At 37.8% G+C, this 17,805-nt stretch overlaps 1 protein-coding gene across 9 annotated transcripts in view; it reads left to right on the forward strand.

The window, feature by feature from the left end:
* The window catches only part of WRN (WRN RecQ like helicase), a 144,096-nt gene that overhangs the window by 30,606 nt on the left and 95,685 nt on the right, over nucleotides 1-17,805 (forward strand). For all 9 annotated transcript variants that reach the window (XM_033230369.1, XM_033230424.1, XM_033230414.1 and 6 more), the window contains 5 exons: nucleotides 3,086-3,231; nucleotides 3,712-3,860; nucleotides 5,854-6,003; nucleotides 7,183-7,252; nucleotides 15,079-15,193. In XM_033230369.1, the coding sequence (XP_033086260.1) occupies nucleotides 3,086-3,231; nucleotides 3,712-3,860; nucleotides 5,854-6,003; nucleotides 7,183-7,252; nucleotides 15,079-15,193 (630 nt within the window). The remainder of the gene's footprint in view (nucleotides 1-3,085; nucleotides 3,232-3,711; nucleotides 3,861-5,853; nucleotides 6,004-7,182; nucleotides 7,253-15,078; nucleotides 15,194-17,805) is intronic.

Consider the following 17,805-nt stretch of genomic DNA (forward strand, 5'->3'; position numbering starts at 1 on the left):
AGCTTCAATAGTTTCGTTTCCTATGTCTTCAAGTTCACTTACATTTTTTTCTTCTGTAGTGTCTGGTCTGTTTATACCATCCTGTGAATTTCTTTTTTAGATACTACATTATTTTGTTTATCTCTAGAAGTTCCATTTGATTCTTTTTTTTTTTTTTTCCATTTTAGCTCTCATTATTCGTGTTTCTTTTGAAATTCTTGAATATATTTAGCATATTTTTAATAGCTGTTTTAATGTACTTGTCTGTTAATTCCATTATTCTAGGATTTTTTTCTTTCTATTGGATGATTTTTCTCCTGGTTTTGGGTCATATTTTCCTGTTTATTCTTACAGCTGTTAATTTTTTTTTCTTAGATTAGGCATTGTGATTTTTCTTTGCGGAATGTTAGATTTTATTGTTTTCCTTTAACGAAAGGAACTTTGTCAGACAGCTAAGTTACTTGAAGATCAACTTTATGTTTTGAGGCTTGTTTTCAAGCTTGATCAGGGAAGGTCCACATTTGCCTTTAGTCTAAGGGTAATTTAGGCTTCTAATAAGATGTGACCCTTCTGGAGTCTTTGTTGATTGCCTCTGGTGATCAGCCATCTGTTCTCTGACTTTTCAGAGCTTTAATGCCTCTTACCTTTGTGTAAGTCCATCCTGAGAATCATTCAGCTTATGGTTGTTTGCCCGGCCCCATAGAGTTATGGTCTATGCATACTTGTCTTCGTATTCTGCAAAGACCAAAGGAGTCCCTTAGGAAGATTTCCGGAGCGCTCCTCCTGCCTAGCTTCCTCCTCTCCAGAACTCTACCCCGGGAGTTCCAGGTCCTTCAGCTTCCAGGGCTCTGAACTCTGTCTCCCCAACTCAGTGCTCTTCTTGTGATTCTTTTCCCCATTCTGTTGTCTGCAATGGGTCCCAGGAAAAATGTGGGGCAACTGTAAGGTTCACCCTTCATTTCCCTTCCCTTGGAAGTCCTGTACTGCCTGTTGTCTAGTATACGAAACAGTTGTTTTGTCCAAGTTAGATTTGTTTGTGGTGGGAGGGTGAGTCTGGCCTCCCTTGTTATAATGTTGGCCTGAAGCAGAAGTTGAGTTTCTTTTATTTTTTAAATATATTTTCAATTTTTAACAACTATTAAATAAGCAAATATCAACAACAATAGATAACAATATAATAAATATGCATATTCCTCCCACTTTGTTTATCAAATCTTAATTTTCTTCAATTTTTTTTTTTTTTTTTTAATAGGGTCTTACTCTGTTGCTTGTGCTGGAGTGACAGTGTTGTGATCTTGGTTCACTTCAACCTCTGCCTCTTGGGCTCAAGTAATCCTCCCACCTCAGCCTCCTGAGTAGCTGGGACTACAGGCATGCACCACCACGCCCGGATAATTTTTATATGTATTTTTTTATAGAGATGAGTTTTTTGCCATGTTGCCCAGGCTGGTCTTGAATTCCTGGACTCAAGCAATCTGCCTGCCTTGGCCCCCCAAAGTGTTGGGATTACAGGTGTGAGCCACTGCACCTGGCCTGTTTTCTTCAGTTCTTTATCAAGAAATGAAACATTAAAATATAGCTGAAGCCCCATGTTTGTTCTTTCTGATTCTCCCCCTGTGCCCCTCTGAGATAACTTCTATGAGTTTCGTGCATTTTTTTTTCCTTTTTAATAAAAACAGGGTCTTGCTCTGTTATCCAGGCTGAAGTGCGATGGTGAGATCATACTCAGTGCAGCCTCAACCTTATGGGCTCATGTGATCCTTTTGCCTCAGCCTCTCAAGTAGCTAGAACTACTGGTATGTGCTGCCATGCCTGGCTAATTTATTTATTTATATTTTTTAAAGACAGGATCTCACTATGTTGCCTAGGCTAGTTTTGAACTCCTGGCTTCAAGTGATCCTCCTGCCTTGGTCTCTCAAAGCACTGGGATTACAGGCATGAGCCACTGGCTGCCCACATGTTTTTTATGATAGTACTTAATAATTTTTTATCTGAAAATATTATATAATGTTATTTTGCCCATTTAAAAACTTTAAAAAATGCTAACAAACTATGTACTCTGTAACTTGTCTTTTTTACTCAACACTATGTTTTTGAGAATTTTTCTTGTTGATCTGTATAGTTACATTTTAACTGTTGTATCTTACAATGTTTCCTTATGCAACAGCTGGTTCAGTCCATTCTCTTGTTAATGGAAATTTAGTTTGTTTCTAAGTTTTGCCAGTAGAACAGTGTTGCAATGCACATTCTTAAACATGTCTCTTTGTTTCTGAGGGTTTCATTTATTTGTGACAAAACTTGTGGGGTCATAGTGTTTATGCACCTTCAACTAGATATTGTCATTGTCAAAAGTTTTCTTCCAAAAGGATTTTACCAATTTATACATTCCCCACTGATAGATATCCTCTTAACACTTGGTATTCTGAAACTTTAATTTTTACCAGTCAGATAGATGTGAAATCATGTAGACTTAATTTGCATTTCTTTGACTTCTAGTGAGAAGCAGTGTCTTCACATTTTTTTTTGGATTTTTAAAATTTATTTTTTATTTTTGTTTTTCTTGGAGACAGGGTCTTGCACTTTTACCCAGGCTGAAGTGCAGTGATGTGATCATAGCTCACGCTAACCTTGAACTCCTGGACTCAAGTGATCCTCCTGCCTCAGCTTCCTGAGTAGCTGGGACTACAGGTGTGTGCCACCACACCCAGTTAATTTTTAATTTTTTTTTTTTTTGTAGAGACATGCTGTGTTGCACAAGTTGGTCTTAAACTCCTAGTCTCAAGCAGTCCTCCTGCCTTGACCTCCCAAAGTGCTGGGATTACAGGGGTAAACCACCGTACCTGGCCATATCTTTTGGATTTATAGGTCATTTGGATTTTCTTTTGGGAATTACCTGTTCATATTTTTCTCTATTTTTCTGTTGAATAATTTGTCTTTTCTTACTTTTTTTCAAGCAATTTTACATATTTTCTGGCTGTTCATTATCAGTTGTATGTACTGCAGATAACTTGTCTGTGATTGCCTTTTAATTTTTGAATTATGTCTTTAATTATACAGAAGTTTAAAATTTTAACATAATTAATTTACACGACTTTTCCCCCCTTAGCATGAGTCTATCAGATGGGGATGTCGTGGGATTTGACATGGAGTGGCCACCATTATACAATAAAGGGAAACTTGGCAAAGTTGTGCTAATTCAGTTGTGTGTTTCTGAGAGCAAATGTTACTTGTTCCACATTTCTTCCATGCCAGGTTGGTGTCTCTTCATTTCATTTTTTTATGGCTGATAATTGTAATATGTCAACTTTATCCCTATAAAATTAAGTTCTTTTATTAGCTGGCCATTCTCTCATTATCTTAAATTTATTTAAGTATTTATGTTCTACCTGATTCACTCGCATTCCTTGTTTTATTTAATTTTCACAACATACCTGTGAGGCATTGACATTTTTTCTGTTTTAGAGAAGAGAAAACTGAAATTTTAAGGGGCTAACTGACCAGGATATATACTGCTATTGCTAGCAGGAGTGGCATTGAAACTGATTATTTTTTCTTGTCATTTATCAATCAGGACCATTTGCTTTAGTTAAGACATACTCAAGGTGAATATGTTTCTCAATTTAAGATTACTGTTAAATACACATTTAAACATAAAACTGGTATGTATAAGAAGTAGGACATAAATCCATCATACTTGACAGAACTTACAGAAATAACAAGAAAATGTTACAGTTTTTCCCCAGGGATTAAAAATGTTGCTTGAAAATAAAGCAATTAAAAAGGCAGGTGTAGGAATTGAAGGAGATCAGTGGAAACTTCTACGTGACTTTGATATCAAATTGAAGAATTTTGTGGAGTTGACAGATGTTGCCAATAAAAAGGTAAAATCAATATATATACAATTTTCATAATGAAGATAATTTTGTGTTGCACAGAATGTACTTTTTATCTGAATGTTAGAGTTTTTGAAAAAATAGTTTAAGTTATATAATGTTTTTGTAGCAATAAAAAAGTTCCAAGTGAATGTTCTATAATGAAAACCTTTAGTTTAGTTTTTTTTTTTTTTTTAATTTTTGTTTCACAATCAGGGGTACATGTGCATGTTTCTTACATAGGTAAACTTGTGTCATGGGGGTTTATTGTACAGGTTATCACCCAGGTATTAAACCTAGTACCCATTAGTTATTTTTCCTGATTCTCTTCCTCCCTTCTCCCACCCTCCACCTCCCACAGTGTGTGTTGTTCCCCTCTGTGTGTCCGTGTGTTCTTATCATTTAGATCCCACTTATAAGTGAGAACATACGGTATTTGCTTTTCCGTTCCTGCATAAGTTTGCTAAGGATAATGGCCTCCAGTGCCATCCATGTCCCTGCAAAGAACATGATCTTGTTTTTTTCTTTTTTAATGGCTGCATACTATTCCATACTATTCCGTGGTGCATATGTACCACAATTTTTTTTTTTTAAATGCAGTCTATCATTGATGGGCATCTAGGCTGATTCCATGTCTTTGCTATCGTAAATAGTGCTGCAGTGAACATATGCTTGCATATGTCTTTATAACAGAATAATTTACATTCCTTTTGGTATATACCCAGTAGTGGGATTGCTGGGGTAAATGGTGTTTCTTTCTTTAGGTCTTTGAGGAATTGCTACACAGCCTTCCACAATGGAAAACCTTTAGTTCTAATCCACTGCCTTGCCATACAGTTTCTTTTTTTTTTTTTTCCAGAGATGGAGTTTCGCTCTTGTTGCCCAGGCTGGAGTGCAATGGTGTGATCTCAGCTCACTGCAACCTCCACCTCCTGGGTTTAAGTGATTCTCCTGCCTCAGCCTCCTGAGTAGCTGGGGTTACAGGCATGCGCCACCACGCCTGGCTAATTTTGTGTTTTTAGTAGAGATGGGATTTCTCCATGTTGTTCAGGCTGATCTTGAACTCCTGACCTCAGGTCATCTGCCTGCCTTGGCCTCCCAAAGTGCTGAGATCACAGGCGTGAGCCACCACACCTGGCCGGCATACGGTTTCTTTCTTTCGTTTTTTTTTTTTGAGACACAGTCTTGCTCTGTCGCCCGGGCTGGAGTGCAGTGGTGCAATCTTGGCTCACTGAAACCTTTGCCTCCTGGGTTCAAGTGATTCTCCTGCCTCAGCCCCACAAGTAGCTGGGACTACAGGCGTGCCACCACACCCAGCTAATTTTTTGTATTTTTTTTAGTAGAGGCGGGGTTTCACCATGTTAGCCAGGATGGTCTTGATCTCCTGACCATGTGATCCACCTGACTCGGCCTCCCAAAGTGCTGAGATTTCATACAGTTTATTTAAGCAAGCCTTCTCCTTCCCTTCCTCCCAGTTCTTGGTATTCTTTCACATTCATATATTTGCAAATGTAAAATTGTGTTTTAGGTGTATATTTTTAATTCATTTATACCAGTAACTTAAAAATTTTTTTTTTATTTAAGGGAGAGCATACTGGAGCTCTTGTGATACAGTGCTCTTAGTGGAAGTTTGGCTATCAGTTCCATCACCTATATTTCACATATTTTATTAATGAAGTCATTAAATTAAATTCTCATATTTAGCCAACTATTCATTTGGCTAGGAGGTAGAAAGGCTACTAACCAGCTTTTTTTTCATGAACAGTACTTTTAAAGTCCAAGAATTTTAATACCTACATTAGGGAAATTCTAGAATTAAATTCTTACAATGTGGACTGCATATGAGGCTTTTAGTGACAGGGAATTGGTTGAAGGCTATCTGTGGGTTGTATTTTGGTATAACATTTCCTAATTTTATTTGTGGTATGCTCATTTGATGTCTTTTGTTAATACCTGAAAACAGGAACTGATTTTTACTGTGTTGCTTTTTCATCATTTCTAGTTGAAATGTACAGAAACCTGGAGCCTCAGTGGTCTGGTTAAACACCTCTTAGGTAAACAGCTTCTGAAAGACAAGTCTATCCGCTGTAGCAATTGGAGTAAATTTCCTCTCACTGAGGACCAGAAACTGTATGCAGCCACTGATGCTTATGTACGTGCTTAAAGATCTTTAGAAATTGTGATGTGTTTTAAAAACATTATTATAATGACTTTAGAAAAATTTTATTGTAGTAGTGGCAGAAACTCTACCAAAATATTTTATATCAATTTGGCATTGAAAAATGCTTAGGAAGACATTTAGTGAAACTGTTCATTCTCGATATTAGTTAGCAAGTACCAATCAACAGATTGTTCAATGCTAGTTATTTTCATTGTCATGAAGCCAAATTAATGTCTAATTTGTATGTAAAAAAAAATGTGAACTTGCTGAAAACATGAAAGGCTAAGAAACCCAGGCTGAGCAAGCACAAATAGTACTGATGATGGATTTGATATATAAACAATTCAGAATGAAAATAATTATAGTACAGTTTCTGTTTTGAAACTGGCCTTATTTCCTATATTTATACATAAAATGTGGTGAAATTTTAGAAAAATTGCCTCCAAATTTAGCTTGTTGCTGCCATTAGATATATTTTTATATTTGCATGTTTGTATGTAGTGAAATCTGGGCTTATCTTTATATCTAGCAATATTGTGTATTTTTTAAGAAATGTATTTTATTCCACAGTGAATTTGTTTTCTCCTAATTCATGCTGTCATTTGTAGATGAATATTTTATGGTTTCTCCTTTGCATCTATCAAAGGAATGGAAACTCCTTTGAATTGTAACCAGCAACAATTCACTTTTGTTAGGAGCATTGGATGATAATTTTCCTTTAAAAGATATCCCCAAACTTGTTGAGAGCTAGCACAAGTTCTGTAGCATTTTTATTCATGAAAAATCAATGTGACTTGATTGTTCTTGTTAACAGGACTTAGAAGGAGGACTCTTTATATACTGACTTAAATCAGCTGATTTAAGTAGGATTTCTCTCACTAGATTGCATTTTGTTAGATTCCGTTATAGGTTATTTTATTTGGATATTGTGTGTAATATTGAGTGTGAAAAAGTGAAAAATTTTTAAGGCTTAGGCAGCTTACTTTCTCAGTTTTCACAATTGGTATGATTATTAAATGAGGACATATTGATATTTGTGTCACATAATAGGTTGAATTCTATGTTTGGGTGCTTTGCGAATCATCCCCTTCGATTTTTCTGAAGATGGGACTTACTGTTTTATTTCGGTGATCTTTAGGATACTTTTTAAATTTTTCTGTTTTTTTATAGGCTGGTTTTATTATTTACCGAAATTTAGAAATTTTGGATGATGCTGTGCAAAGGTTTGCTATAAATAAAGGTATGTTAAGATCCATAAATAAAATGTGAATTCACTCTTTTGTGAAGTTTATCTCCAAAAAGGCAATATTCACATATTTGCAAAACATTTAGTGCTATAACTTCTTGAATGTATGAGCATTCCTGACATTAGGGTGGGATCCATCGGGGCCCAAGATTAGTGTTTCATCTTTGTTACTTGCGGCAAAGCAGCCCTTACTTCTTTTACTTTGTAGCATTGCTATGTATTTGGCTTCTAGAGTTGGGGCTTTGTGGCTTTCATAATAGCAGTGACACAACCAGCTTTCTCCCAGTCTGGAGATGATACGTCCTTGCTATAAGTATTTGAAATACTTTCTATATAATACTTTAAAACATATGAGATGGCTTATCCCCAAGCTGTAGCTAATAAACACTAAATGAGAAAGTAGGTAAAGATATATTTATTCATTTATTAAATATTGTTGAGCATTTTACGGTGCTTTCTAACATACTGGTTTACGTTTCTAACTTTTTTCTGTGATTTTTCTCTAAAAATAATGGGCATGTCATCCAAACTCAGTGCTGTTTTTAGAGGTCTTGATAGGCCAGTGAGAGCAGAAGGAGCCACATAGTGGAGTGGGTGAGCCCAGGCTTTTTGTTGCACAGACCAATGTGAATCCCAGCTGTGTGACCTGGGATGTACCTGTTTCTCCAAGTGTGGAATGTGGATACTAGCATAATGTCTGTTTTATAGAATAATTGTGAACACTTAAAGGGACAAACTATTCAAAACGTCTGTATTGATATAAAGTTATCACTATTCTTGTAGTTTCCTTTTGGAGATTGTAAATGATTGTGTTTGTTAAGATGTTAATTAAATTAGACCATTTTGCTAAATACTCTTAAAAATATGGCATGACTGCCTCATATAAAATGATATGATATTCTTTATAATTGTCATTGAGAAGGGATTCAGAGCCTCTGTGGGTGGCAGGTCCTCCTTTATATGTTAAGGTAGAAGAGTCTTTATTCTTACTTCCCCTCGCTGGAGAGCCACTTTTGATGAATGCCTGCTGGTTCTCTGTAGTCAGAGGTCTTGTGGCTGTAACTTAGAGTCAGCCTCCATATCCCTGGGTTCTGCATCTGTGGGTTCAGCCAACCACAGATTGAGAACATTCCAGCCAAAAAAAAAAAAAAATTCACAGTTTAAAAAAGGAAAAGTTGAATTTACTGCATGGAATACCACACTGAATCCATATGAATGAAGTGATGTGTAGGCATTGTATAAGGTATTATAAGAAATCTGGAGATGATTTAAAGTATACAGGACAATGTGTATAGGTTATATGCAAATACTGCAGCATTTTGTGTAAGAGACTTGATCATCTATGGATTTGATATCAGTGGTGGGGAGGTTCCTGGAACCAATCCCTCAAGGATACAGAGGAATGACTGTATGTTAATTAACTGAGGTAGGTGATAGGTTTTTTAAGCTGATTAGGGAAACAGTATGTAAGAACTTATTTAACTCATAATAAAACTACAATTTAACAGAGGAGATTTATGAATTTTTGGCTTTATGGTTTGTGGAATTGCATGTAGGTTACATGTACAATTTTGTTACATGTGCAATTTTGATGAAAATGCTTCCAAGGAATGTTTACTATATTTTTCACTAAAGTAATACATATTAATAACACAGTACTGGAAGTCCTGGTATCTGTGTACCTGTCATTGTAATGCTACATTATTTGACCTTCACTTTTTTTTCCCTTTATTGCATTATATGTGTGAGTATATTGTGACATCTTGACTCAGATTCCAGTGAGTTGTATTAGGTTGGTGCAAAAACAATTGTGGTTTTGGTAATTTTTAATGGCAAAAACCACAATTACTTTTGCACCAACCTAATAACCAAGAATACCATCTTTTTGCCTGCCTTCCTCCCTCCCTTCCTTTCTGTTATTCAGCCAGAAGTATCAGCATCACTATTCTCTAATTTTCTTCATGTATATATGGATGATATTTTCAAATGACCACTTTTCTCTTTCACTTTTTATTATTAGACTGTTTTTTTCTTCTTGTTAAAGGATAAAAAGATTAGAACATAAAAGAATGTTTACACATTGTTTCCCCATTGACTTATTCCCAAGATGGTAGCTAATAAACACCAAATGATATAGTAGTTAAAGATATATTTACTCATTTACTAAATATTGTTGAGCATTTTACGATATGGGAATACATTAGTGAACAAGCCAGGCATAGTCTGTTTCCTGAGGGGCCTACAGTTTTATTGGGGATATAGATGAGTGAAAAAAGCAATTGCAGGGAGATGAGTCTTACGTCATGGGAAAACAAGGTACAGTAGTTAGCACACCAAGAGGCATCTGACACATATTGGGGTAAATATTATAAAATATTTCCTGGAGAAAGTGCAGGTAAAAGCCAGACCTGAAACCTGAGCAAGAGTTAGCTAAGGCCAGGCGCAGTGGCTCATGCCTGTAATCCTAGCACTTCGGGAGGCCAAGGTGGGTAGATCACCTGAGGTCAGGAGTTCGAGACCAGCCTGACCAAAATGGTCAAACACCATCTCTACTAAAAATACAAAAAATCAGCTGGATGTGGTAATGGGCGCCTGTAATCCCAGCTACTTGGGAGGTTGAGGCAGGATAATTGCTTTAATCTGGGAGGCGGAGGTTGTAGTGAGCCGAGATTGCACCATTGCACTCCAGCCTGCATGACGAGTGAGACTCTGTCTCAAAAGAAAAAAAAAAAAAAGTTAGCTAGCTGAAGAGTATGGGAAAGAATGGGTACAGGAAATTACAGGTGCCAAGTTTCAGAGGTAAGAGAAATTATGGTGTCTATAGGTAATTGAAAGTAGTTCAGTTTAGTGAACATTGAATAGGACTGGGCGGATGAAGGCGAAGCAGAAAAAGGAAAGCAGATGGGCCACGGTAAGGAGTTTATATCTCCTCCCAAGAGCAATCGAAGTGACTGAGGATTTTAAACACAGCAATGAATTACATTAAAAAAAAAAACAAGAACTTGGGCTCTAGAATAAAAAACGAATGGTAGGAGGAAGGCAGGAGTCACAGGAGGAATATCTTTTGGGAGGCTGTGACAATAATCCAAGTGAGAGGTAATGGCAACTTGAATCGGTTAATTGTATTGAGAATGGAGAGAAGTTAACAGATTCAAAATTCATTTTTTTTTTTTCTTTTTTTGAGTCTTGCTCTGTCACCCAGGCTGGATGCGATCTCGGCTTACCGCATCTTCTACCTCCTGGGTTCAAGCGATTCTCCTGCCTCAGCCTCCTGAGTTAACTGGGATTACAGGCACCTGCTACCACACCCAGCTAATTTTTATATGTTTAGTGGAGATGGGATTTCGCCATGTTGGCCAGGCTGGTCTTGAACTCCTGGTCTCAAGTCCTCCGCCCGACTCAGCCTCCCAAAGTGCTGGAATTATAGGTGTGAGCTACCACACCTGACCTCAAAATACATTTAATAGAGCAAGCACTGAGCCACTATGCCCCGCCTCAAAATACATTTAATAAACCAACGGAATTTGAGGTAATGATGAAAGACACATGTCAAGGATCATTCCTGTGTTGTTGGCATAAGCAACGGGGATGAAAAGCATTGAGGAAGAGCAAGATTTTGGGATGCATTGTCACACAGTTGATTTTAGGTATATTAAGGGAGAGAGACCTGTAAGATAGCAAAGTGGAGATGGTGCAGGAATTAGTTGTGTTGGCTGTAGCGCAGAGGACAGTTTGAGTTATAAGAGTTTGGACTGAGAATACTGAGGAACTCTTAGTGTTGAACATTTGTGTGGAGGAGGGGACACTGAAGGAGTTGCCATAGACATCGAGGAAATTAGGAGGTGTGGTGTGCAGAAAGCCAAGTGAAGAACATGTTTTAAGTAGGAGGATGCTATCAACTGTTTTAAATTCTGCTGAGAGTTTGAGAAACTGAGGACTTAGAATTCATCATTAGATTTGGCAATGCGCCGATCATTTGTAATCTTTTAGACAATAGCTTTGCTATACTGGGTAGCAAAGGAATGTTTTGAGGGGTGGTCATTTGGAGCATATGCTATTCAAACAGAGAAGAGTCTACAGGCTTTGGTAACATGAAGGTCCTATAACCATCGCAAGAGAATGAGGTAGGAGGAAATCATATTAACGTGAATAGAGGAGTAAGTTAGATGTAAGGAATGTGGAAACAGAGACAGGTTCTCATTATGTTGCCCAGCCTGGCTCAGACTCATGGCCTCAAGTGATCCTCCTGCCTCAGCCTCCTGAATACCTCGGGTTTCAGGCCACTGCGTCTGGCTTGAAAACAACATTTTCTTAGAAGCTTGTTTTAATTGTTTTAGAAATAACTAAGGCATGTGTAAACAACTGTTCTTCTAGAAGCTTAGTTTGGAAAGGGAACATTTATTGATTCATATAACACTTATTTGTTGGGTGCTTATGTGTCAGGCACTGTTAGAGTTGCTCAGGAAAATTTACAAGCCAAATGAACCACACCCCTTCATTTCCTTTGGGTGAAGTGAAGGAGCCCTGTGGTTATCTGAAGGAAGAGCATAGCTGGATTAGAGGGAAGAAAGTGCAAAACCTCCTAGGGTGATTGGCTGGCTTGTTTGGAGGAACAGTGCATATAACTGAATGAAATGACTGAGGGTAAGAGTGGCAGGAAATGAGGCTAGAAAAGGAACTTGGGCCACATCACGTAGGGCCTTGTAGGCTGTGAATCTGACTTCCTTTCTTATTAATGAAAATAAATACAATGATGGGTGATGGGAAACCCATAGAGGGTTTGGAGCAGAATAATTATATAATTAAAATTTTATTTTAGAAAGATTTTTCTGGTTGTTGTAAAAGGAAAAATGTTTAGCCCCAGGGCATTTTGGCAGAGAGTTTGGAGGCTATTATAACAGCCCAGGCAATAGACAATAATTGTTTGGATTAGACTGGTAGCAATAGAGGTGATGAGAAGTGGTAGCTTCTGTAGATATTTGGAAGATATATGTGAGGGATTTGCTGATGAATTCCCTGTAAGGGGTGAGGTGTGAAGATTGATAGAATGTTAAGATATTTTGGTCAGATCATCTGATGACTGGAAAGGTCAGTTATAGTGGACAGATTATGAGAAGAACAGGTTTGGGTGAGAAAACTTTAGATTTCAGTGTTGGATATCCTAAGTTTTAGATGATCATTGATATCCAAGAGAATATCTTAGTTGGAAATATGATCCCAAAGTTCAAGGTTGAGATTGGAGATGTAATTCAGATCCGATGGTAGTTAAAGCAGTGAGACTGAATGGGATAAAATAGGAAGTGAATGAAATAAAGAATAGACGTGATATTGACCTCAAAGGCACACCAGCATTTAGAGGTTGGGAAGATGAGGAGAGAGCAGCAAAGAGGACTGGGAGGACCGCTAATGAAGGAGGAAAGTACAGGAGGTGTTTAGTTCTGAAGCCACCTGAAGAAAATGTTTTAAATAGGAAGAAGTTGTCAATTGCTTTAAATCATTTGGAGAAGCTGAGTAAGATGAGAGTCTAGAATTAAGTTAGGTTCGATGGTGTGGAGGCCATCAATAATCTTTTCTTTTCTTTTTTTTTTTTTTTGAGACAGAGTCTTGCTCATTCGCCCATGCTGGAGTGCAGTGGCGCAATCTCGGCTCGCTGCAAGTTCCGCCTCTTGGGTTCACGCCGTTCTCCTGCCTCAGCCTCCCGAGTAGCTGGGACTACAGGTGACCGCCACCACACCTGGCTAATTTTTTTGTATTTTTAGGAGAGACAGGGTTTCACCATGTTAGCCAGGATGCTCTAGATCTCTTGACCTTGTGATCCACCCGCCTTGGCCTCCTAAGTGCTGGGATTACAGGCGTGAGCCACCACGCCCGGCCCATCAGTAACCTTTTCAAAAGCAGCTTTGCTCTACTGATTTGGGTGAAAACTTAGTTGGAGTTGGGTTGGGAGGAAATGGGAGCAGAAAATTTGAGAGAGTGAGTATAGACAACTCTTTCAAGGAATTTCACTATAAATGGGAGTAGAGATCTGAAGACTGAATAGCAAATTGAAAAGTGGGAAGATGAGGTGATTCTCTTATTATTTCATTTTTTCTTAGTGAAATAAGAGATGAAGTTGTTCTCACAGGTGTTGGAGGTTCACAAAGAAAGGAAGATGTTTGAAATAGTCATTTTGAGAGTGGGAAACAGAAGAATTAACAGTCAGGGCTGAGGGTGCTTTTGAAATCTGTGTCCTGAGTTAAAAATAACTTGTGTCATCATCGATGTGCTTTATTTTCAACTATATTCAGCTGCTTGAGTGTAGGCATCAGGTAGGTAAAAAAAAAAAGTGGGTTTTATTAAGAGTAGAGGTTTTGCCAGGTAATTACCATGGAGGGAGGGAAGAGCAAAGGAGTTGAGAGTCTATAGATACAAAGGAATGATTACTGTATTGTGGGTAAGAGAGAAATGGAAGGCTCAGTGGGGAGTGGGAGTAGGGAGGGTGATAGGTAAGGAAAAGGTGATAGGATCAATGCATTTGGTTCTACAAGTGTCAAAGTATTGTTGGGGAAAGCATGCTGGAAGGAAAGATAGGTAGGCTGGTGTTCTCAGGGTGGAAGGCTTGCAGTTGAAGTCTGGAAGTGGTGATTTTATTGGCAATTATAAGGTCAACGGTGTGACTATGGAATTGAGTGGCTAAGGTCTGTTGAAGAAAAGATTGTCAGAAATGCAGGGGTCAACGAACTGGCCTGTGGATGTTGAAATCGCTGGTGGTTATCACAGAAATAGTAGTGGAGGAAAAGTCAGTTAATGAATCAGGCGTTAAGACCTCCAAGGGATGAAAGGATGCAGTTTGGAGATGACAAGATAACTGTAGTAATCACAAATAGCAGGTTATGTAGCTCTATCTCATAGGCTTCAGAGGAGATGGGCTTTTGAAGGACAAGAGAAGTGATGATGAATAAATTCTAAGCAGGGGAAGTGTTTGGTAAAGCGGGGCAGGCTTTGTGCTGTTGATGGCAAATGATGTACCAGGCAGGATGAAGTTGAGAATTTGGAAGATGATCACTGATTAGAAAGGCTTACATTTTATTTTGGCCGGGGTGGTAGCTCATGCCTGTAATCCCAGCACTTTGGAAGGCCAAGGTGGGCAGATCACTTAAGGCCAGAAGTTGGAGACCAGCCTGGCCACCATGGCGAAACACTGTCTCTACTAGAAATACAAAAAAAAAAAAAAAAAAAAATTAGCTGGGCATGGTGGCACATGCCTGTAGTCCCAGCTACTCCAGGGGCTAGGGAATGAGAATCACTTGAAGCCGGGAGGTGGAGGTTGCAGTGAGCCGAGATCGCGCTGCTGCACTCCAGCCTGGGCGACAGAGTGAGACTCTGTCTCAAAAAAAAAAAGGAAGGTCTTGCATTTTATTTTGGTGATGAATGGGAATAAAGGCATGAGGGATGACTGTTGGAGAAGGCTGTGCTTACTAAACAGTATTATTAAGTAGCAGCATACATGGTGTTATACTGACTTCTGATTTTGCAATAGTACAGACGGGTTCAGATTCTCATTTCCACCTTCTCCTTCTGCCTAGGCCAATAACTGCTGGGTTATAATACATATGGCTGCAGATCATTTGGCATTTACTTTAAATTGAAACAGTAAAAATTTGAAAGAGAGGGAAAGCAACTGAGGCAATTTGGGGATTGAATAAGGTCTTTGTGTTGGAATTCATTTAAAGAAAGCAAATGAAAATTTGAGCCCTAATATTATTTAATGAAGTGGCTAAATGAATATCTCTGCTTTGTGGTTTGAAAATTAATATTGATGTTTTTTTTTTTTCCCCTAGAGGAAGAAATCCTACTTAGCGACATGAACAAACAGTTGACTTCAATCTCTGAGGAAGTGATGGATCTGGCTAAGCATCTTCCTGATGCTTTCAGTAAATTGGAAAACCCACAGAGGTTAAATATTACCGTTTTTTTAAAATTTAAATCAATTCTGTTTATTTTTTTATTACATTTTCCTATATGTGAAGAATACTATTCATTAAGGTTGACTCATAGAAATTTGCTTGAATACCCACACACAGACTGATGCATAAATTTGAGAAATATCTTTCCAGTTGTTAAATAGTGAATCCAAAGGTTTAAGCCTTTTCTGTCTGCTTTGTAGGATGTTTTATGAAACAAAGGAATAGAAATTGTATTCATATTATACATTTTGAAATTATGTCTATATTATATTTTTTGTGAAAGCAAAATAAGTATACATTAAGGAAAATATTTAAGATTCAAAGTTGTCATTTTCTTTCTGTTAATGAGTATCTTTCATTTGATAACATTTATGGTTTGGTCACTTGAAATCTGTAGTGACCAAAAGCAACTTCATACTTAGTAGCCTCATTTTCTGTTATTATCTGATTATTACTTAAGAATTCTACTTAATTAATAGATTATTAGAACAAAAGACATTGCAATTTTAGAGATTCTTTTATAGCTAAAGCACTAGGTAACTTAAAAAAGTTAGATCAAATGTTATACAGATTAATAGATCTTGGAATACAGGTGCTGTGTCTTTTTGGAATCAGACCTTGTCCTGGCCTTAATTGCAGGATGACTTCCTTATTAAATCTCTAAAAGCAGGAATGCTCTGGAACAATGAACAATTAGAATGTGGTAATGTAATTTTGGGCCAAAAAATACTTTGTAGAAATGTGAAGCTCTTACTTGAAATAGAAAGAATTCTGACTCTGAAAAAGTGCAGTTAATGTATATTTTTCTGGATAAGATTTGTGATAGATTTTGATTGAGATTTAAAACCATGATATATAAATTTAGCTTTTTTGTCAAAGTAATTTGTCCCCCTAGAATTTGTTTTGGTAATTTTTTTTTCTTTTTCTTTCTTTCTTGTTTTTTTTTTTTTTGAGATGGAGTCTCGCTCTGTCGCCCAGGCTGGAGTGCAGTGGCGCGCAATCTCAGCTCACTGCAACCTCCGCCTCCCAGGTTCACACCATTTTCCTGCCTCAGCCTTCTGAGTAGCTGGGACTACAGGCACCCGCCACCATGTCTGGCTGATTTTTTTCTATTTTTAGTAGAGACGGAGTTTCACCGTGTTAGCCAGAATGGTCTCGATTTCCTGACCTCACGATCCACCCGCTTCGGCCTCCCAAAGTGCTGGGATTACAGGTGTGAGCCACCGCGCCTGGCCCTGTTTTGGTAATTTTTAATGCAACTTGGAGAATTTCTGAAAGATGTAACTTTTTTTTTTTTGAGACGGAGTCTCGCTCTGTTGCCAAGGCTGGAGTGCAGTGGCGCAATCTCGGCTCACTGCAAGCTCTGCCTCCAGGGTTCACACCATTCTCCTGCCTCAGCTTCCCGAGTAGCTGGGACTACAGGCACCCACCACCATGCCTGGCTATTTTTTTAATTTTTAGTAGAGACGGGTTTCACCATGTTAGCCAGGATGGTCTTGATCTCCTCACCTCATGATCTGCCCGCCTCAGCCTCCCAAAGTGCTGGGATTATAGGCGTGAGCCACCACGCCTGGCCTGAAAGATGTAACTTTCAAATGGGGAAGGATACCAGTAAAGCCATTTCTTACTCATTTATACATTTTTCCCTCCATGAAATTAGAGCAGTCACCTTTTACATGACTTTTACATGCATTTCAGATTTTTGTACTAGCAATTAAAATATCTACTGGATGTAAATCACATATACTTAATGCTTTGCTTCATAATATCTGTTGAAGTCAAGTAAAATATAGAGACAGATTTTTAAATTGAAAATGTTTTATTTGGGAAGCAAGAATTAAATTTGGGGCATATACACGGACTGGGTGGTCTTTGGTATCTGAACAACAAAGAGAAGTTTGGAGGTTATATAAAAAGGAAAATGTTACATATTGTTTTTCCAGAAAGTTCTTTGGCACTAGTAAATTTTGGTGAGTTGGAAGCTCTGAATTGGTTAGTGACTGTGGTGTGTAAAACTAGTCTTAGAGTTTCAGCAGGTTGTTTCAGTATCTGTTAGATAAAACTGGTTTTAGGTTATAATAGGCAGTTTCAGCAGGTAGGCTCCCAGAAAATTATATTCTTAAAGTAATGTTATGTACCTTGATTGCTTTTTTCCCCTTGGCCCTTGACTCTGATTTAGTTGGGTATGACAAGAATTATCAATTTATATAATTATTTTTTACATATTGATGCTAAATAGGTTTTCTTAAAACTTGGGAATGGGAAATACTGGGTCTTGTGAAGTTTTAGTGTGAAAACAATAACTAGTCTCTTAATTCATGTTCTTTGTAACAAGTCTACAGTAATATCTAATGTATCTAGATGACACCTCAGAACCAGGAGAGAACGAAAAAGACCTCTGAGCAGTCAAAATAATGCTATAAGCATGTATTCCAGCTTACTTTCTGCATTTCCAGTGGAGTGCATGAGGCCACGTTTTGTTTGACAAGCTTGGGTACTGAGTTAAAGTGAAAATGGTGTAAATAACTAATGATACGCACATGACAGTAGGTGGAAGTGACAGCTGACAATCTGTGAAAGAGTGAACAAAACTATAAAAAT

Source organism: Trachypithecus francoisi, unplaced genomic scaffold, assembly GCF_009764315.1.
Source record: "Trachypithecus francoisi isolate TF-2019V2 unplaced genomic scaffold, Tfra_2.0 Contig01440, whole genome shotgun sequence".
NCBI lineage: Eukaryota > Metazoa > Chordata > Mammalia > Primates > Cercopithecidae > Trachypithecus > Trachypithecus francoisi.